The sequence below is a fragment of the Bufo gargarizans genome, chromosome 3 (genome assembly GCF_014858855.1).
Source record: "Bufo gargarizans isolate SCDJY-AF-19 chromosome 3, ASM1485885v1, whole genome shotgun sequence".
Lineage (NCBI taxonomy): Eukaryota > Metazoa > Chordata > Amphibia > Anura > Bufonidae > Bufo > Bufo gargarizans.
In genome coordinates this window covers 123,287,516-123,310,383 of record NC_058082.1, presented here as the reverse complement: position 1 = coordinate 123,310,383, position 22,868 = coordinate 123,287,516, and the positions used below count along the sequence as shown (strand labels likewise).

Genomic DNA, 22,868 nt, shown 5'->3' with positions numbered 1-22,868 from the left:
AGGGCGCTGCAATCCGCAGCAGTTAACCCCTCAGGTGTGGCACCCAACGCCCTGTCAAAGTTCGGGTGCAGGCTGTGCGATTCTACCGCCGCATTCGCCTTCTGTATTGGACGTTAATTTTCAATGGTGGCACAGTGCGCCCGCCCCTTCCTCTCATTGGCAGCAGCGGCATAGGGGGAGGGAGAGAGTGACTCCTTCTCCCCTGTGCTGCTGAGGGAACATGGCGCGTGCCGACAGCGGTGCGCTCCATGTTCTCTGATACTGGGCTGCGCAGTAGTGCAGCTTAGTATCGAGAAAAGGCAAATCCCGGTACTGAACAGATACAAAAGTATCGATTGGGCATCGATATTTCGATACCCGCAACAACCCCATTTGGGAGTTAGCATGGTTGAGCTAATCTAGCTAATCCAATGCCCTGAGTCCATCAACAATACAGGCTGCAATTTACTGCATTCAGTATTCATAGAAACATAGGAGATTGATAGTACCACATGGCCCATATAGAGTGCCCTCATATTTCCATTTTATGATGGATATACAGTATGTATCACAGGCATGTCTATGGAGGATTTTCAATATAAAACAAAAAAAAAAAAAAAAAAAAAAAAAAAAAAAAAAAAAACACATACCTGATTCCTAAGCTTTGTTCTAGGATTGGGAGAGTAGCCAATAAAGCCAACTTGTTTCATGGTGCGCAGTATCTCTGGATCTACAGGAGGAGCACAGCTGAAAGAAGAGAGGCTTGTAAGTACAGGGTAAGGAACAACAGATTATTTTATTACATTAGCAGCAAAAAAAAGTTAACTGTTTATTTTTGTTGATCTGAGGCTCAGTCCCCAAGTTATGATACTCTTTCTTAAAGGTGGGGGGGCTGTCAGCAGATTTGCACCTATGACCTGTTGCATGTGCACTTGGCGAGAAAAATTATGCCAAGTAGAGAGGGTGAGGTAGTTGCAGAGATAGCTGAGCTACTAGGTGCAACTACAATGTTTCTGTTGCTCCTAGAGGCTCATCTGCATATATTAAAACATAATGTTTCTCAGTAATGCTGGCAGATACAAACATGGGATCAACACAGATGTCAAGTGAACATGCAACAGGTCAGCCAGTTTCATAGGTACAAATCTGATGACAGATGTCCTTTAATATGCAAATTAGGACTTTGGTGCAATAAGTGCTGTTTCACACGAGCGGATGCCATGCGTGACATCCGCTGCGTGAATGACAGCCAAGACCCGATGCAGACTGCAGAGGGACCGAGCATTAACATGACTGATAATGCACCGTGCCTCTGTGATCTCTTTACCGCGAAATCGCTGTGACAACTTTATCTCACTGTGATTTCGTAGTAAAGAGATCACAGAGAGGCACGGAGCATTATCAATCATGTTAATGCTCCGTGCTTCTGCAGTCTGCATCAGGTCTTGGCTGTCATTCACACAGCGGATGTCACGCACGGCATCCGCTCGTGTGAAACAGCCCTAAGGGTGTTACTGTTGCTCTTGGTGCACCCAAGCTCTACTCATTTCTGTGGCCCGCCTCTCCCTTGCTGATTTCATTGACAGGGCCAGGTAGTTAAAGCAGCCAGGGAGGGTCTGGCAACAGAAAGGAGTAGAGCTTGGGTGCAAAAAGAGCAACGGTGATACCCTCATTACACCAAAGGCATAACTAGCATATTACAGAAAAAGTATCATAATTTAGATCAGAGCCTCACAGAAGAAAAAAAAAAAAAAAAAAAGTGTTTTAATCAGGTGAACCACAGCTATGTCTATGCAAACAATTGGACAGGTAGGTCGCTGAGAGACTCCTTTTAACTACCCTCAGCCATAGATATTAAGGAAAATTGTTAAGATTTTTTTTCTTTATTGATGAAATGCATGCTATTTACCACCATCGTCTGAAGAAATAAAATAAGGCAAGCATATATTTCCCATCAAAACCCTTACGTTCCCATCCCCTAGGCCCCTTGCAGACGAGCATGTGTCACGCTGAAAGTCCGCAGCGCAGCTCCCGGCCTGACCTCCCAGCACTGACGGGGTCAAATAGCATTATATTGATTTATAATGCTTGTAACCATTACAGTTCTGGAATGTATTGGATAACACTGGCAGCATTATGTCAGTGTCATCCAATACATTCCAGAACTGTAAGGGTTATATAGCATCATAAATCAATATAATGCTATTTGACCCAGTCAGTGCTGGGAGGTCAGGCTGGGAGCTGCGCTGCGGACTCGCAGCGTGACACGCTCGTCTGCAAGGGGCCTTACCAGGGTAGCAATTAACTGTAAGTACCGAGGAGCAGGCGTAGAATTAGCAGAGGCCCAATCTGAGAGCAAAGTTTCATTTGGCAGTGGTACAGGGATAAGAGAAAGAGGCATAAGGTCCTGATTCCAGTCCAGATGAGGCAAGCTGTCCACCATGCAGGGCAATGCAAACTCAGTGTCGCGAGGGTATGTGTTAAATGTTGCTTCTGGAGTGTCTGCCCATAGGTGCACGCATCCATCAGAGTCTCCAAATGCCAAAACTTGTTTGCTAGCAGACACATCAAAAGACATTATGAGCTGGCTTACAGTGCTGACATGGAATATGTCTGCAGGACTAGCCAGACCAGTGGGTTCACAGAACTGACACTGACCTGTAAACGATAGAGAGATAGCAAAATGGTTAACATGTTCGTCAAGTATCAGTAGGTCAGCAACTTACAATTAACATACTCATAAGCAATCCAAATATAAAACGCTTTCCATGAAAAACCATCAGAAACAGATCATGAAAAGGGGAAGGGGGGGGGGGGGGGTAAATAAAAAATGTAAATGTGTTTTACAATGGGAGATGGCAGTAAGGGTACTTTCACACTTGCGTTGTTTGATTCCGGCAGGCAGTTCTGTTGCCTGAACCGACTGCCTGATCAGGCAAACTGTATGCAAACGGATGTCATTTTTTCTGACTGATCAGGCATTTTTCAGACTGATCAGTCAGAAAAATGCATTGCAATACCGGATCCGTTTTTCCGGTGTCATCAGGCAAAACGGATCAGTTTTTTTTCTTCTTCTCATTTTTAAAGGTCTGCGCATGCGCAGACCGGAAGGACGGATCCAGCATTCCGGCATTTTGAATGCCGGAATCCGGCACTAATGCATTCCTATGGAAAAAAATGCCGGATCCGGCATTCAGGCAAGTCTTCAGTTTTTTTTTCGCCGGAGATAAAACCGTAGCATGCTACGGTTTTCTCTTTTGCCTGATCAGTCAAAATGACTGAACTGAAGACATCCTGATGTATCCTGAACGGATTACTCTCCATTCAGAATGCATGGGGATATGCCTGATCAGTTCTTTTCCGGTATAGAGCCCCTAGGACGGAACTCTATGCCGGAAAAGAAAAACGCAAGTGTGAAAGTAGCCTAAGAAATGCTCCTACCAGGAATCACTTACTTGATCCAATGACAGCAGCCACAAGAGAGGATCTGCCTCCCAGGGACAGGAAACCTGGTTAAAAGTTCTCCAGGATTTTGATCTTGATGGTTTGTCTTTCTGCTCTTCAGCTCAGACACCATGTTCAATGTGACAGGTTCCCCTAAATACTCTAGCTTATGGCTAGGTTCACGCAGAGTATTTTAGATTCCTCACCAAAAATACTTGACAAAAACACCATTGCTTTAAGTGGGGAATCTGCATTTTAGTCCACATAGCATCGTTTTTCTTTTTTCACATGAGGTCACACACACACACACACACCATTCTTGATATGCAGAATCTGCATCTGCATCCAGAATTCTACTGAAAAATGCCTGGAATGAAAGTGCTTGCCAGAACTGCAAGCAAACCTCGTTAAACACATCAGGAAAAAAAAAAAAACTAATATGGATTCCGCATCAGGTTATTTTCCTTGCCCAAAATACTTAGTGTGAACATAGCCTATCACTGCAGGGAGGGGAAATAGTATAGATCAGATCCAAGTGGCAATTTTAAGAGACCACTTCATCTCCATCAGGTCTGTTTTCTTCTTTCTAAAGAGTAAAATCTTTGTTTGCCCAAATTGAAAAGATCTGAGGAGGTTCCCCTATGGGGGTTACCATCCTGATAAGTGTTGCCATTTAAACACCGCTCCCCCTGTTTGAGGCGATTGAGACAAGTAATCTGCAACTACCATAGGTTCTTACTCTGTTTAATGGGGTTGTCCTCTACCAAAAGATTATACTCACCGCCTAATCCCCTGATTCCGTTAGAGTCGGAACTACTGAATAAATCTCAGGAATTCCTTACATGATGCTGCAGACCTACGACAACGCTAGTTACTTTATGCTGTTCAGACCAGCCGAGATCCCTTTCAACTTGCCATGCCATGGTGAAAAAGCACGCCCTCTCCTGGTATCCTTCCTTTTGGGCGAGCCTTCCACACGACACCAGCACGCTACATCACTGGTGTGCAGTGTCACTGGGAAAAGCACAACCTCCTACTAGCCTGTAGATGTTGTTCAAGAGAGCTGCCACTCTCTGCTGGGGGTAACTCAAATGCCTTAGTCTGGATGCCAGGAAAAACACAGAATGCTGCCTGTGGGCACCTTCAATAGCTAGCCTCGACAGTAGACCCAGCCAGTAGCTTTATTTTAAAACAAAAATGGAGCACCAAGAGCTCCACATCAGGTGTCCTAGGGGCAGGATGAAGCAGAGGTCCTAAACTTTTAACCAGGTTCCCTGTCCAGCTCATGGGTGCACTCACTGGAGCAGGAAAATTGTGCTCTCCCTCTGCCATAATTCACAATGGAGGCTGTGGGGACATGACAATAGGACTTCTCAGATATCAAGAAGCAGACAAAGGCTCCGGTGCTTTCCTTTGAACTAGTTTATCCACACCTTCCATACAGTATTTGTATTTTATGGAGCAGACAAAAGTTTGATAGACTTCACAATACTATGCATAAATTAATTGCACCATAATACATAAGTAATATAGAATAAAGACATTCTGAGCTCACCGCGCTGGGAAATAATAGCTAGCCGGGAAGTGTAGGTAGGGACGAAGCGCAGAAAGAGAGGATCAACGTGAACCTGAAGTGGAGTGATGGCCCGCATCATACGCAAGTCGTACACTTTCAGGAAGCGGTCACAAGCTAGAACATTCATGCGACTGGAGAGTCCACATGTCACCACAAGATTTCCATGGACGTCGAAATCAGACAGACTACCCGAGTATGCATCAAACTCGTGTTCGACTTTAAATGTGCGAAGATCTCGTAACGAAAGCTGCAGGGTCAGAGTACAGTGGAGAACAGAGAAATAAATAAAAAAATCATTATGTAGCAGTAGCACATTACAAAACAGGCTAAAAGGTAAAGTATCGCATAAAGCCTGCAAAAGCCCTTTCAAGACTATGTACAATAGACATATTCTTTACATTAGGATTTAATCAAGTCTAGCTGAAGGTTTAAGTATACCTAAACCTACACAAACCCTAACATAAGCTTGCAAATAAATATATAATTTTTTTTCACTTTTCCTAGTAAAATAGGTACCTAAAATTCAGGTGCCCGTTACGCTTTAGAATCGGTACACCACTGTGTATGGAAGCATGGCTTCCCATTGGGGCCACACCGTGTGCTGTACAGGCCAGAGAATCTCTCCTCCTGCCTGTACTAGCTCTTGTCAGATAAAGCCTGGCATAGATGGGCGGTCAGGCTTTAGCAGAATGGGCAAAGCCAGGAGGGGCCATGTGCTTCTAACTCCCACCCTGCGCTTGCTCCGATATAGCATGCAGGCGACTAGCAGGAGTGGAGCAAGTTTCATCAAGGTTTTGGAAAATGGAGAGCGGAAAAAAAACTATTCAGAACCAGAGTAAATCTTATGTTTCCCAAGTCGTGTTATAAAACGGGAGCCATACAGATCCCTGAGGCACAGAATGTGCACGCCGTCAGCATTGTGCACACGGTGGGATGAAGTGAAAAAAATAATAATCCCAGACTGTGGGGCTAAAACAACGCTGGATCCCTAAACCGGCCCATCTTCAAGTAAACGGTCATGAGCCAACAAAAGGCTTCATCATCACTCTAGCCTTCTGGGAAGCAAATATTTGCCCTCCTTTTAAGAATATGGCTGAACATTATAAAATGTGTTTCTACACAGTGTCACCGTTGTAATCACTTCTTCCACCAAGATTACATTGCTGTAAGCAATTTTTAAATCCTGGCACATCCATCAGAGAGAATATTTCACTAGGGAGTAGTCAGAAAACTACAGATGGATTCACAGGGTATTCAAGGTCTGTATATAACAGTAGGGTTAGGGCTACACGTGTGAAAGGGTACAACTACACTGCGACATTTTATAATGCTAGTCTATGGTGTCACACAAAAATCCATCTTGGATGGTTTTTTTTTGCAACTGCCGTGTCGCAGTATGTTGCATGACACTGACACCATAGACTAGCACTATAAAACAGGTCTCCCGGCATTACTGTGACAAATGTATGTAGTCCCAGCCTAAAGGGCAAAGGAATATTTCCACTTATAGGGAATCAGTTTTTATTGCTCTTCCCAGCTGCTACCAAGTGCCATCAGCAGTTATGCATGTTCAAAACTGCTGACAAAGTAGAGCTTTTTACATGAGGAGTAGCACGACTACAAACTTCTATTCTGTCAGATTTTATTTCTTAAAAGGGGTTCTCCAGGAATGATTTAAAAACAGCCACCAGTAACGACTGGTGGCTGCCACTTGCAGAACTGCCTGTTCAAGTTACTGGCAGCCATTTAAAATTATTCCCGTAGAAACTCTTTAATGGAGTGAGTCTCTTCAGCAAATGCCATTCATCATGTAGACAAGGTTAATACAAGGCACTAAAATTACTTTGCTGGCTTGATTCATTTATTATTATTTTTTATGCATTATACACTGCTCGTTTCCAGGGGTTCCAATTACCAGAGAGACCGGCACTTTTTCCTATAGTGCAAGCACAGCCACGGCTGCTGGATTGCAGGGTGGTCATAACCCCTGGAAATGAGCAGTGTATAATGTGATAGAAAAATTAATACAGCCAGCAAAAGGAGGCAATATGGACAATCAGAATACATTAGTAAGTGCCTTGTATTAACTTTCACTACATGATAAATGCAGTTTGTTGAAGTGAGAAACCCTTTAAGTGCACTGGAGGTGGAGCTACCCTGAAGTGCACTGTGCCGCTTCACAGCCCATACCCTATGCTCCAAGTGGCAGCTTTAGCATCTATCCAAGAGATCAATAAAGCTGTCCCTCAGAACGGGGTATGGTGATAGGTGAAGCAGCAGCTCAATGGAGAGTGCATTTCACAGTGAAGTTCATATACACACATAATACTCCTGATGGCAAACACTTAAAACATGTATTTGTCCTTCTCTCTCCAGGCCCTAATAGTGCCGTCAGCCATTAGCATGGACAGAACTGCTGACAGATTCACTTTTTGATTGTAAAACTAGTTCTATAAAATGGAAACTGACATACCTTTCCAGATGTATGCCCACAGAAAAAGAAGCGGTTGGACTGTCGCATAACTGTAATACCAGGAACTTCAACTGTATACTAAGATTTAGAAGGGGAAAATAAAATAACAGTAAATACTACTACACCCAAACATTCAATACATTTTTGTATATATTTTTTTTAATACATATTTTGAGACATTTATTTGCTTCACAGGAGTCCTGTGACACGCTAGTAGTCTGTAAATACTCCCCTAAAGGAGTTGACCCACAAAAACCCAGATAAGCTCCTCTTTACTCTTGTGTATATGAGTACAGCATTGGAGCATTTCCTTACTCAGATGCTCCACTTTGCCCTTGCAAGGTCTGTTTGTTTACTGCTGGTGACGTACCAGGCTTCATATCACTTCAGCCTAGCAGTGAACCCGATGGACCTCCTGGGAGGTATGTAATATGCATAGTGCCCACGGCATCTGAGCAGTTAGAGAGAAGGGGCTCCCTCTGCCTTCCGATCAAAGGCCCCATGGTGAAATTTGAGGACTCCTATAGTTTGTTAAGACTGCCTGGGGCTTTGTGAAGGTTTCCAGTGCTGTCCTAGCGAGCTGCCTGCAGAGCTGTGCCAGAGGCACAGCCCGATAGGCAACTTTGTCAAATTTCCATAGACTGCAACAGTATACTATTGCAGTCTATAGATTCAGAAGATCACGTGTTCAATTCCCCTAATAAAAGGACTAGATATTACAGTAAAAAACTATTGTTAAATATCTCTCTCCCTTCCAATGTGCGAAAAAGTTAGGGGTCTGAAAAGATGAGGCGGAGAAAGGGTAAACACCAAAACAAAAAATGGCTGGGTACTTAAGTGGGCCGGGGAAGAAACATAGCAAACTATTACAGTGTTGAATGTGCATGATAAATGTTTGTATATTTTAATAACTCAGACATGGCAATACCAATATTTATTTTATATGCAACAATGGGAAAAGAGGGTTATTTTAATCTTTTAGATATTTCTATTTGAAAATTGTATTTTTTTTACTTGAACATGCTACAGTGTACTACTGCAGTCTAGGGATTTATACTGGTTTCCCGGTAAAGACCTGTAGGCAAGGCTTAACAAGAAGTTTGCTATGGTCGCCGAGTGATAACTGTACTACACAGCCTGTACCTGATGCATATTGAGTGGGTTCAGTATGTGAACCTGCTCTATACGTTTCCTCAGCACCAACATCACAGTTACACTATGGTGCATATGAACATTAATAGCTGGAGAGAGGGAGCCACAAACGTAGTTAAAGTGATGAGTCAAAGAACAGTCTTGCCAAGACTCTTACTTAGACAACGTAAGGGGGTATTCACATGAAGTCTTCTACCTATGGCAGGGCTCCTACCTTAGTCTTGTCGCCATTTGCAACTGTACTGCCGCAATGCCGCGCAGCCCAAGTTCTCTTCAGTAGCACAGTGGAGAAGGAAGGAGTCCCTCCCTCTCCACTGTGACGCGGCCGCCACTACCACCAATGGGGAGATAGCAGGGAGGAGGAGGGGAGGAGCTGTCGCCACCGCGCCTCCAATGAGTGTAAAACATAAGTATAGGCAGCGGTATCACAGACCCAGCACCCGGCCTCAATAACAGGGCATGCGATACGCGGCAATTAACCCCTCAGGTGCCACAGATCGCATGCCCTGTTATTGAGGCCGGGTGCCGGGTCTGATACCGCTGCAGACAATTGTATAAAGGAGTTAGAGAGGACCTTTCATGGGTCTAAAGAATATGAACTTGGTAGCAAGCTGCATAGAGCGGCGCCCAGGGATTTCCCTGCACTTATTATTCCTGGGCGCCGCTCCGTTAACCCGCTGTGGCCCCCGGTATTTTCAACATTCAGAGCAAGGAGGAGACGCCAGTGTCTGTCCTTCTTCCTGACAGCAGCGCTGACCAATCACAGCGCAGAGCTCAGAGCCAGGGGGAAAAAAATAAAAATCCCTTGCTCTGATTGGACAGCGCTGCTGTCAGGGAGAAGGAGAGACACTGGTATCTCCTCCTCCTTGCTCTGAATGTTGAAAATACCGGGGGCCACAGTGGGTGAACGGAACAGGGCCCAGGAATAATAGTAAGTGCACTTAGATCCCTGGGCGCCGCTCTATGCAGCCTGCTACTAAGTTCATATTCTTTGGACCCACGGAAGGTCCTCTTTAATTACATTAATTGGTGATGCAGTGCGCCCTCCCAAAGCCTCATCCCCCCCATTATTATATGGTGGCCACAGGGTCCCATCCCCTCCATTGGTGGCAGTGGCAGATTACACTCCTGGGGCTCAGATCGTTACCATGGCAGCCAGGATGCTACTGAAGCCCTGGCTGCAATGTTCATCTCCCTGCTGACCGAGCACCAGGGACCGTGTGAGATCCTATTCACCCTGATAGATCTCTATCAGGGTGAATAGCACAAGGGATGAAAAGACCCAGGTTCTAGTCCCTAAGGGAAGAAATGGTTACACAAACACTCTAAACCACGCAATTCAGCATTTTTAGTCACCTTGTCACCCAGAAGATGTCCCTGGATGTGAGAGCTATGTGGTTTTCTCCTATATGTAGAGCTGGCTCACTACTGTGACCTGCGTCTCATCTTCTCAAAGTTTTTTTTTTTTTTTTTTTTTTTTTTTTTAATAGTATGCATTTTAAATTAGGAGACTAAAAAAAATGTAATTTGGCTCCTAATTTTTTTAGTTTAGGAGCCAATGGCTCCTGGTCATTCCCTTGCAGCAGACTGACCAGCCTCCTAGTGGAAAAGCAGGACAATACCCAAGGTTGCTGTTCCACAAATGACAAACAGTTCTTCCCAATTAATGCCTTTAAACAAAGCTCCGGGTGCCACCTGTCCAGATGCTGACATGATAGATATGTGACTATATGAAGTGAAATTAGTTACCTTTTGTGTTTCTTGCACAGTGTTAAGATCCATCTGGATGACATGGTTCTGCATACCTCCTATGAGTAAGGTGTTGCCATCTGTGAGTAGAAGACTGTGGTTGTCTATGGTCTCATCCATCCTAGAAGCCATAATGAGGAGAGACACAGTAATACTAAAAGAGTGTACTATACACATGTAATAGAGATATTTTTATGTCTTTATGCTACCATTTACTTATACCCTGTAGTGTAATGGTATGATCTGGAAACAGACAAAGTCATGTGAATATTGTTTCATAATTTTACCTTATATGTAACAATAAAAAAAAGATTTGATAAAACAAAAACAAAAAAAAACACGCGTGTACTATATGCATTTACACAATAAACCAGAAAAACATCCTGATTATAAAGCTGTTCAACTGAAATGTGATCAAAACCCAATGAGATCAGGAGTAGACAAACTCACAGGTAATCAAAGATGATCAGTCCTCCGCGTGTCATGCATTTCAGGTTGTTCTTTGTGAGGAAGAGAACGCCTGTGTCCACACTCTGGATCTGCCGGATATCATTGCTAGCATGCACTTGGAAAGACGAGTATCTCTCAAGGGCAGGGCTAAAGAAGGATGTGGCATGGCCCTAAACAGAAAAAAAATAAAAAAATAAAGACCCCACAAAGTTAATCATTATACATTTTTGAAGCTTATACAGACAAGAAAAAAAAAAAAAAAAAAAAAAACTGTCAGCGGAAATAACCAGCAGACACATAAGGAGGAGCAGTCCCCACAAAACGCAATGCAGTCTGCAGGCAGCATGTTAAATAGCAGGAGGAGCCAAGCAAATTGATAGATTGTATTTTTTGGACTATAAGAGGTTTGTAGATATGAAAAATCTTGCTTCAGTGCCTGCATCTTATAGTCTGCAGTCCGCGTGGCCTGGCAGTGCCAGACTTTCCTGACGGCTTTCTTAAAGGGCATCTGTCAGCAGATTTGTAGCTAAAGGAATTTGTATCCTAAAGGAATTAAGTAATGTCATAGCCAGACCCTTATTTCTGATATTTGCAGACTCTATATTGACAGGGAATGTCCCACAGGATTGGCGCATGGCATATGTGGTGCCAATATTCAAAAAGGGGCCAAAAACAGAGCCTGGAAACTATAGGCCGGTAAGTTTAACATCTGTTGTGGGTAAACGGTTTGAAGGTTTTCTGAGAGATGCTATATTAGAGCATCTCAACAGAAATAAGCAAATAACGCCATATCAGCATGGCTTTGTGAGGGATCGGTCATGTCAGACTAATTTAATCAGTTTCTATGAGGAGGTAAGTTCTAGACTTGACAGCGGCGAATCAATGGATGTCGTATATCTGGACTTCTCCAAAGCATTTGGCACTCTACCACATAAACGGTTAGTATATAAAATGAGAATGCTCGGACTGGGAGAAAACATCTGTATGTGGGTAAGTAACTGGCTCAGTGATAGAAAACAGAGGGTGGTTATTAACGGTACACACTCAGATTGGGTCACGGTCACTAGTGGGGTACCTCAGGGGTCAGTATTGGGCCCTATTCTCTTCAATATATTTATTAATGATCTTGTAGAAGGCTTGCATAGTAAAGTATCAATTTTCGCAGATGACACTAAACTGTGTAAAGTAATTTACACTGATGAGGACAGTATACTACTACAGAGCGATCTGGATAGACTGGAGGCTTGGGCATGATAAGTGGCAGATGAGGTTTAACGCTGAAAAATGTAAAGTTATGCACATGGGAAGGAAAAATGCAAGTCACCCGTACATACTAAATGGTAAAACACTTGGTAACACTGACATGGAAAAGGATCTAGGAATTTTAATAAACAGCAAACTAAGCTGCAAAAACCAGTGTCAGGCAGCTGCTGCCAAGGCCAACAAGATAATGGGTTGCATCAGAAGGGGCATAGATTCCCGTGATAAGAACATAGTCCTACCACTTTACAAATCGCTGGTCAGACCACACATGGAGTACTGTGTACAGTTCTGGGCTCCTGTAAACAAGGCAGACATAGCAGAGCTGGAGAGCGTCCAGAGGAGGGCAACTAAAGTAATAACTGGAATGGGGCAACTACAGTACCCTGAAAGATTATCAAAATTAGGGTTATTCACTTTAGAAAAAAAGACGACTGAGGGGAGATCTAATTAATATGTATAAATATATCAGGGGTCAGTACAGAGATCTATCCCATCAGCTATTTATCCCCAGGACTGTGACGAGGGGACATCCTCTGCGTCTGGAGGAAAGAAGGTTTGTACACAAACATAGAAGAGGATTCTTTACGGTAAGAGCAGTGAGACTATGGAACTCTCTGCCTGAGGAGGTGGTGATGGTGATTACAATAAAGGAATTCAGGAGGGGCCTGGACGTATGTCTGGAGCTTAATAATATTACAGGCTATAGCTACTAGAGAGGGGTCGTTGATCCAGGGAGTTATCTGTTCGGGCTTACTACAGAGACACTTAAAAAATATGGGCAGCCACAAGAAAACAAAAATATATGTTTTGATGGGATATCATCTAATCCATTCCTGCAACCACTAATCCAACAAGACTTTTCACCAGGACAAAGTGATTACAGAACTGTATGGCAGGATATCAGATCAGTGGGGGTTCAACACCCCCATGATCAGCTGTTTGAAGAGGCAGGGGCGCTCCATGCGAGCTCTGCTTCCTCTTCATTACACTACGAGTCGTCTCTTGTTGATTAGTAACCCAATTAAATTACAAGTACAAATCTAATTAAAAAAAATATATATAAAAATGTATTCAAAATATACTATGCCATTTCCTGCCAACATTACAACAATAATATGCACTAATAAGACATTTATACTCATTTATACTCACTCCGTGGTTCCCAACCCACAGCATCTCCTCATGGACGTCAAAGTGGACTGCTGACACAGGAACTCCGACTTCAGACACAGTTGTGTGTAACTCGGAGTACATACCCTCCATGATGCGCACAGTCTCTGGGACTGGGATCCCTTCCAGACCAACACGCTCATGGTCCAGCTCTACAGACTGCAGAAGATTTGGGTTCAGGTGGGGATCAAGGACTGGATCCAAGGGAGCGTGTAAGGCAGGGGCGTACTCTGCCAGAGCTGGATCCAGCCCATCGAAATTCATGACGACCGGTAAACAGGGCGGCTGTGTAACTGGTGGGAAAATAAAAAAATATATATTACAGAGGCCATAAAAGGTGAACAGATAGATGGACAGACGGTCTAGATCTGCACCAAACTCATCACAGGGGCTCAGGCTTTATGATAAATCTGGTGCAGGGACAGGCACGTTTCTCAGACTATACTATCCATTGGCTGGCTTAGACAATTTGTGTGCAAAACAGTGCATCTTAGACCAGCTCTCTCATAAAGCTCTAAGGCTGGGTTCACACCTGAGCGTTTTACAGCGCGTTCCTACACGCTGTAAACGCTCAACAGGCAAAAACCAATGATTCCCTATGGGCATGGTTCTCACCTGAGCGTTTTACAGCGTGTACGAACGCGCTGTAAAACACCCTACACCCCAAGACGTACAGGAGCTTCTTTGGGGCGTATTGTTGCGCGTTCCCGCACATAGATCTAGCGGGAACGCGCGACAATGGGCATTTGCTTGTTTTCTCGCACATAATGTGCCAATTTGCAATACTTTTTGGCATGAACACATTCGTAAATCTTGGCCAATTTTTTTATTTTACACAGTCTCATAAATCTGCCCCAAAGTGGTGTTGTTGGGATGGTGAATCAGAAAAATACAGTTTGCACATAGCGATGAGGTTTCAGAATCCAACGCTCCCCACCAATAACCAGCAGGTTCCAATGTACAGTACAGGGCTGTACACATCACAGCAGTCAGCTATTCAGAAGGAGCAGGAACAAGGGCTCAGAGCAGATGACAAAGGCTAGAACTACACTGGCTTTTGGCCATGGGGCATTAAAGGGCATCTATCAGCAGATTTGTACCTATGACACTGGCTGACCCGTTACATGTGCACTTGGAAGCTGAAGGCATCTGTGTTGGTCCCATGTTCATATGTGCTATATCATTGAGCAATAAATATTTCCCCTTTAAAACAATGTTTATTATTAAAATCCCACTTAAATTGCATTAATACAACAAAAATAGATCATTTTGCCTAGGATTAGCGTAATCAAATCAAGTTGTAGATAAACCACCATGTGGTTACTCACAGTATTGTTGACCAAGGGCTAATATTTGTAGCGACAGTTGTACAAGTCCCCAAATATACAATGATTTCTCCTTGATGATCAATGGATACAGGGTGAATACAGTCTTGTCTGACTTTGTTGCTCCTGAAGAGTCTTGATTGCATTTCGGGGAGACAACCAATTTGACAGTTTATTCAAACTGTGTACAATTCCGCTTATAGGCAGTGTGGGAAACTATCCCTACCGGCTATGCTTGCCCTGCCTACAAGCGGAGTGATCGCTCCGAAAGGGGGCGACCCAACTTCTTGGTGGCCGTTCCCTAAAGTGATATCCCTATCTGCCAAATTGTGGAGGCTGCCAGGTGTTTAAGTTAGTAATCCCACAGCTTGGTACAACAAAAAGTTAAGTGTTCAGGTAAGAGACTGAGAACGATGGTGGTAATCCTAGGCAAAAATGAAAAAGCTTTTCATCCTGATGCATTTCCCCTTTGAAATAAAAAGGTTCATCAGGGGACCATATACGTCATGCTCAGTGGCGCTTGAAAAGATGATCCTGCCGTTAGACGAGTGGCATATATATATATTATATATGCAAATGAGCCTCTAGGAGCAACAGGGGTGTTGCCGTTACACCTAGAGGATCTGTTCTTTCTGCAGCCTAACCCTGTCGAAGTGCAGAGGGTGTGGCAGTTGCAGAGAGCAGAGCCTCTAGGTGTAACGGCAACACCCCCGTTGCTCCTAAAGGCTCATTTGCATATATGGAGAAAAAAAAAATCAGCAATGCGGGCAGATATGAATATGGCACCAACACAGATGTCTTCAACTGCCAAGTGCACATGTAAGGCTACTTTCACACTAGCGTTCGGAGCGGGTCCGTCTGATGTTTCATCAGACGGATCCGCTCCTATAATGCAGACGTTTGCATCCGTTCAGAACGGATCTGTCTGCATTATAACTTAGAAAAATTTCTAAGTGTGAAAGTAGCCTGAGCGGATCCGTTCAGACTTTACATTGAAAGTCAATAGGGGACGGATCCACTTGAAGATTGAGCCATATGGTGTCATCTTCAAGCGGATCCGTCCCCATTGACTTCCATTATAAGTGTGGACGGATCCGCTCGCCTCGGCAGGGCCAGGCGGACACCCGAACGCTGCTTGCAGCGTTCAGGTGTCCGCTCACTGAGCGGAGCGGAGGCTGAGCGCTGGCAGACGGATGCATTCTCAGTGGATCCACCTCTACTGAGAATGCATTAGGGCCAGACGGCTGCGTTCAGGGCCGCTTGTGAGCCCCTTCAAACGGAGCTCATGAGCGGACACCTGAACGCAGGTGTGAAAGCAGCCTAAGACTTTCACACTAGCGTTTTTTGCGGAATAGTCATGGATCTGCAAAAACATTTCCGTTACAATAATACAACCGCATGCATTAGTCAGGGAAAATAGCATTCTTAATACAGAATGCTTAGTAAAATGTCGATTGAGGGGTTACAAATTTTTAAAAATTAACTCACCTCATCCTCTTGTTCACACAGCCGGCATAATCTTCTTTCAGGACCTGCAAAAGGACCTTTGATGACGTAATCACGCTCATCACATGGTGAGCGCGGTGACGTCAGCGCAGGTCCTGCAGAAGACAGACGACATGCCGGCTGCGCCAACAAGCGGATGATAAGTTAATTTTTGTATTTGATTACGCTCTTCGATAGCCATGACGGATCAGTCTTGAACACCACTGAAAGTCAATGGGGGATGGATCAGTTTTCTATTGTGCCAGAGAAAACATATCCGTCCCTATTGACTTAGGATACTTTCACACTTGTGGCAGTGTGATACGGCAAGCAGTTCCGCCGTCGTTACTGCCTGCCGGATCCGCCTCACAAATGCATTGCAAGAACGGATCTCTCTCTCTCCACTTGTCATGCGGACAGACGGATACATCTTGTATCTTTTTTTCACATTTTTACCGGTCTGCGCAGACGGATCTAGCATTCCGGTATTTTGAATGCTGGATCTGGCACTAATACATTCCTATAGGGAAAAATGCCGGATCCGGCATTCAGGCCATCAGTTGTTTTTATGCCGGAGATAAAACCGTAGCATGCTACGGTTTTATCTTTTGCCTGATCAGTCAAAATGACTGAACTGAAGACATCCTGAACGGATTGCTCTCCATTCAGAATGCATGGGGATATGCCTGATCAGTTCTTTTCCCTGTGACGGAACTCTATGCCGGAAAAGAAAACGCTAATGTGAAAGTACCCTTACATTGTGGGCCAGGACGGATCCATTGGGCTCAGTTTCGTCAAGTGGACAGCAAAACGCTGCAGGCAGTGTTTTGGTGTCCGCCTCCAGAGCGGAATGGAGACTGAAAGGAGGCAAACTGATACATCCTGAGCGGATCCTTTTCCATTCAGAATGCATTAGGGCAAAACTGATCTGTTTTGGACCGCTTGCGAGAGCCCATGACGGACCTCAAAAACGGAAAGCCAAAACACTAGCGTGAAAGTAGCCTAACAGGTCAGCCAGTTTAGTAGCTTCAAATCTGCTGACAGATGCCCTTTAGGGTCCATTCACACATCTGCAACTGTTTTGCAGTCCGCAAATCACAGACACCAGCCATGTGAGTTCTGCATTTGGTGGACCACACATGGCCAGCACTAATAGAAATGCCTTTTCTTGTCCGTGGCTGCGGACAAGAATAGGGCATGTTCTATTTCTTTTTTTTTGCAGGGGCTGCGGAACGAAAGTGCGGATGGGGGCAGCATCTTTTGCAGCCCTATTGAATAGAAATGGATCCACACCTGTTTCGCAACATTGCAGAACAGATGCGGACCCATCTTGCGGATGTGTGAATGGACCCTTAAAGTGGTTGACCGGCTTCAGGAGGACACAGGACAACACAATGGATCTGCATGCAATAACAAAGTAATGATTACTTATCTGGCAGATGCTGCGCCTCCATTTTGGTTTTCCCAGCCAGGATCTGTTGACATGTGACCACTGCAGCCAATCGCTGGCCTCAGCAATGCAGAAAAGAAGCCAGTGATTGGCTACAGCAGTCAAGTGTTGTCAACGTGACGTCAGCTGTAGGTCAGGTAAAGAGATCCCAGAAGGGAGAACCAAACTGGAGGCACGGGACCTGCCAGGCAAGTAATGATCACTTCTTTATGGCAGGTGGACCCCCTGTGTTGTCCAGTTTCCTCCTGAAACCCAACAATCCCTTTAAGATGACAAACCTCAGTTGCAGCTTACAATAGAGACTGTAGGCGCACAAAAAGCCAGCAGGGTCGGATTTCTGCCAACTGTCGGTTCGATGCTATAGCAGCTTGCAACGCAACCACATTCACTATCATAAAGCCTCATTCACATGTCTGTGATGAAATCCATGATAGAGTAGTCAGCGACTCATCCGCGAAGATGCCCATGAAGGATCAGTGTTTGGTCCGTGGGTTTTTTGCTCTCCATGTGTCATCTGTGTTTCACTGACACTGCACAGCTGAACATTCATTTCCATAGCATCTCCTCCCAAGGCCTCTTTCAGACGGGCGTCCCAGATTTGCTCCGGATGAGTCGCATGTGCACTGCGGTAAAACAACACGAGTAGGCACGCAATTTCAGTTAGTTTTGACTGCGATTGCTTTCCGATATTCAGTTTCTATAGCATGGGTGCAATGAGTTTTGCACGCGCGTCATATTAAAAAAAAAAAAAAAAAGTGGTAACCAGCCGGCATAATCTTCTTTCAGGACCTGCAAAAGGACCTTTGATGACGCAATTGCGCTCATCACGTGGTGATGTCAAAGGTCCTGCAGAAGAAAGACATGCCGGCTGCACGAACAAGAGGATAAGAGTTTATTTTTATTTATTTATTTTTTTAACCCCTCAAGCCATATTTTAGTAAGCATTCTGTATTAAGAAGGCTATTATTTTCCCTTATAACCATGTTATAAGGGAAAATATACAGTAAATTGACTTATCAATTTACTAACATCTTCTAGCAACCATGCATTGCTTGCGGGTGCCATGAGATTTTCACGCATCCCCATTCATTTCTATGGGGCCTATGCTGCGTGAAAAAACACAGAATATAGAACAAGCTGCGATTTTCATGCAACACACAAGTGATGCAGGAAAATCACGGCTCATCTGCACAGCCCCATTGAACTGAATGGGTCTGGATTCAGTGCGGGTGCAATGCGTTCAATCTGCTGCAGTTATGCAGGGGAACACGACCTCTACATAACTTCAGCGGATCCAGCACCGATTCTAAATGTAAGGGTCCATTCACACATCCGTAGTGTATTGCGTATCCGCAATACACCCGGCTGGCAACCCCATAGAACTGCCTATTCTTGTCCTCAATTGCAGACAATAGGAGGAGATGCTTTTTTTTCCCAGAGCTGCGGACCAGAACGCCAAGCTCCGGAAATGCAGATGCGGACAGCACACTGTGTGCTGTCCGCATCTCTTCCGGCCCCATAGAGCAAGGCTGGCCAACCTGCAGCTCTCCAGCTGTTGTAAAACTACAACTCCCACCATGCCCTGCTGTAGGCAGACTGGGAATGCTGGGAGTTTTAGTATTGCAACAGCTGGCAGAGCCGCAGGTTGGCCATCCCTGCCATAGAGAATGACTGGGTCCGGATTTGTTCCGCAACGGATCTGGACCCATTCTACGGAAGTGTGAATGGACCCTAAGACAGCTTCCTAGCTGACTTACATTTAGAAAAATTTTTACTCCAAAACCAGGTGTAGAAAATGGTAGATAAGACGAACCTTCTGACCCAATACCTGCAATCCTCACTGATCTGCTGGAGGAAACGGTGAGGGCCACACATTATATCATGGCACCCATTCAAATGACTGGACAACCTTGCAGAACTTGGACCCTGCTGTAACAAAGCAGGAGAGTTTTCTCCAGGGTTCCAAGAAGGAACTAACTGCACAAGATTTGGGATGAGCACAGAAATTTCCAAGAGGAGTGGACTATCCTTGATTATTAAAGGGGTTGTCTCTTTCTTGCAAACTGCATTTATTATGTAGCAGTAGTTAATACAAGACACATACTAATGTACTGTGATTGTCCACATTGCTTCCTTTGCTGGCTGGATTTGTTTTTCCCCCACATTATACATGACTTGTTTCCATGGTTACAACCACCCTTGAAACTATCCAGCAGTGGTGGTCGTGCTTGCACACTATTGGAAAAAGTGCCAGCCTCTCTGGCGGCCGGGACCATGGGAGCGCACATAGGCTGGAGCTTTTTCCTATATTGTGCAAGCACGACCACCACTGATGGATTGCAGGGTGGTTGTAACTTGTAACCAAGGATACGAGTAGTATACAATGATGGAAAAATGAGTCCAGCCAGCAATATGGATAACAATACATAAGTGCCTTGTATTAAAAGGTGTTATCCAACCCCTATAATGCCCCTCAAAATGCTCAGGCACCTCATACAGGTACTGTATACTTAGGGTACTTTCACACTAGCGGCAGGACGGATCCAACAGGCTGTTCATCCTTTTGGATCCGTCCTGCCGCTGCTCCATCCCCATTGACTAAAAAGTCGGACATGCAGTACCTTTAGTCCGGCGGCCTTTCGCCGTGCTTTTCCGTGCTGCGCCAGAGCTCTGCCCCATCCCCATTATAGTCAATGGGGACGGAGTGGCAGCACGGCGAAATAGCGGCAGGATGGATCCGAAAGGGTGAACAGCCTGTCGGATCCGTCCTGCCGCTAGTGTGAAAGTAGCCTTACCCTGCTCACCGGCACCCACGTTGTTTCTGATGCCCACGGCCGCATCTCCCTGTCGTGCGGATCAAAACATCTGGGAACTTTAGGCAGCAGCCAATAGCAGGCAGTGACAAACCTTTCAAGCATCACCCCCGATGGTAGGAGGCTTGTCCCCATTGCGGCCTGCTATTGGCTGTCACAGACACCCCCAATCTGTTTTGATCTGCACAATGGGGAGATGCAGCAGTGGCCGTGCAGGCATCAGACGCTACGAGGGTGCCAGGGAGCAAGTTATGTACAAACTGTGAGGGGCCCTTGCTAGCTAGTGGAGGAGACCGCAGCCATTATATGCGGGGATTCCCCCAGCAGCATGGGGAGAAGTGATTGTTATGCCACGTCGCTCATCTCCAGACTGTCAGTGGTTTGCCAGCAGCAGATAGTAATTAGACACCACAATATGCTGCCTGCAAGTATGCTTAAAAATCAGAATAAGGCCTCAAGCACACGACCGTTCAGTTTTTTTTGCAGTACACAAATCGCAGATCTGCAAAAAACTGAAGCCACCCGTGTGCCTTCTGCAATTTGTGAAATGGAACGGGCGGCCCATTGTAGACATGCCTATTCTTGTCCGCAAGACGGGCCTGCAGGGCCTCGAAACAAAGCAAACGGATGCGGGCAGCACACGGAGTGCTCTCCGCATCTTTCGCAGCACCATTTAAGTGAATGGGTCCACACCTAAGCCGCAAAAACTGCAGCTCGGATGCGGACCTGAAAAACAGTCGTGTGCATGAGGCCTAACCTAATTAAGGCTACTTTAACACTCGCGTTTGGTGCATGTCCGTCATGGATCTGCACAAACGCATCCATTCAGAACAGATCCGTTTGGCTCCGTTTCATCAGACGGACACCAAAATGCTGCAGGCAGTGTCCGCCTCCAAAGCGGAATGGAGACGGAACGGAGCCAAACTGATGCATTCTGAGCGGATCCTTTTCCATTCAGAATGCATTAAGGGCAAAACTGATCCGTTTTGGACCGCTTGTGAGAGCCCTGAACGGATCTCACAAACGGAAACCAAAACGCCAGTGTGAAAGTAGCCTAACAAGCATTTACTCTTTCGTCAGCAGCAGTATTACACTGCAAGATGGCCGCTAATTAGCATTTATGCAAACGCTTGTTAACAATTATCAGCCAAAATATTAGCCAGTGTAATACAGCCTTTACTCTACATGATAAATGCCACTGGCTAAAGAGAGACAACACCTTTAAAGTCGCATGCCTTTTCTCCACCAAAGCAAACTGAGCACCATGGTCAATATACAGCGCAAGACATATAGGGGCATTTTAGACGCACATCTTACTAAGGCCCTGCACTGGCAGGGGATCCGCTGCAGTTATGTAGGGGCGCACGACCTCTACATAACTTCAGTGGATCCAGCACCGACTCTAAATGTAAGGGTCCATTCACACATCCATAGTGTATTGAGGATCCCCAATACATCCGGCCGGCACCCCCATTGAACTGCCTATTCTTGTCCGCTATTGCAGACAAGAATAGAACATGTTCTATTTTTTATTAGGAGCCGCTGACCTGTCCGCAACTCTACCAGCCCCATAGAAAATGAACGGGTCCAGATTCATTGCGCAACAGATCCGGACCCATTCTACGGACATGTGAATGGACCATAAGACAGCTTTCAAGCTGTTTTACATTTAGAAAATTTTCTACTCCTAAACCAGGGGTAGAAAATGGTAGATAAGACAAGCCTATTGACCCATTCTACCTCCCACTTTTTTTAGACCTGCTGTGAGCAGGGAAGAAGTCAGATTCTACCGCAACATGGCATGCAACAGAATCTGCACCAGATATACCGGTGCTCTGCAAAAGTGGCTTATGTGTTAGTAGATGACCCCCATAACTATATACACATAAGTAATGTCCACTAGAACTATAGACTAGCTCTGCACCTGTCCATACATCTTATCATTGTCAGCACCAGCTATGCCCAATGCACAGCACCAGGCTGCCAGCAGATACCAAGAATATACATTGGAGGAGCCCAGGTGAGAAGTCTAGGGCCTCGGCAATGGCAGGTTAAGAACCCGCACACACATTACAGCAGACCTGCCCGCGGCCGCCGCGCACATTGGCACGTACATAAAAATATACTTTGGAAGGGGTAATGCAGCTGCTGCCCCTCCGTCCATGGCTGCACCGCACACACCATCTGCTCCATAACCCTGCCAATCTACCCCATCATTACCTGCTACGAGCCCATTTTTGTATGAAGCCACCCGCGCCACAACCTATCGCCGCCTACAAGCTTGACTTGACGAACGGTAAAACGCACCAATCAGAGCGAGCCTGTGAGAAGCGCTGGAACAGACGAGCCAATCAGATCTCTAGGAAGAGCTTGCTGTCTAGAGGCAGCTTGTTGACGGAAACAGCCATGAAGAGTGAGTTGAGAAGGCAGGACGGAAATAGGAGAGGGTCAAACCTAAAGAAGAGGAGAGTTCGCTTCTACAAGCTACTACACTGTAAAAACGATTGTTTATTATTACCATTAGTACAAGGTATTGAAA

General features: G+C 45.2%; 1 protein-coding gene across 1 annotated transcript in view; it reads right to left on the bottom strand.

Annotated features, from left to right (window-relative positions):
- PAN2 (poly(A) specific ribonuclease subunit PAN2) overlaps positions 1-22,628 on the bottom strand; it is a 71,904-nt gene extending 49,276 nt beyond the window's left edge. The window contains exons 1-8 of the mRNA XM_044284602.1: positions 22,550-22,628; positions 13,239-13,549; positions 10,824-10,993; positions 10,374-10,494; positions 7,473-7,550; positions 4,979-5,246; positions 2,295-2,637; positions 630-726 (exon numbers count right to left, since the gene is read on the bottom strand). Of these exons, the coding sequence (XP_044140537.1) occupies positions 630-726; positions 2,295-2,637; positions 4,979-5,246; positions 7,473-7,550; positions 10,374-10,494; positions 10,824-10,993; positions 13,239-13,520 (1,359 nt within the window). The 5' untranslated portion in view covers positions 13,521-13,549; positions 22,550-22,628. The remainder of the gene's footprint in view (positions 1-629; positions 727-2,294; positions 2,638-4,978; positions 5,247-7,472; positions 7,551-10,373; positions 10,495-10,823; positions 10,994-13,238; positions 13,550-22,549) is intronic.
- Between the last annotated feature and the right edge of the window lie 240 nt (positions 22,629-22,868).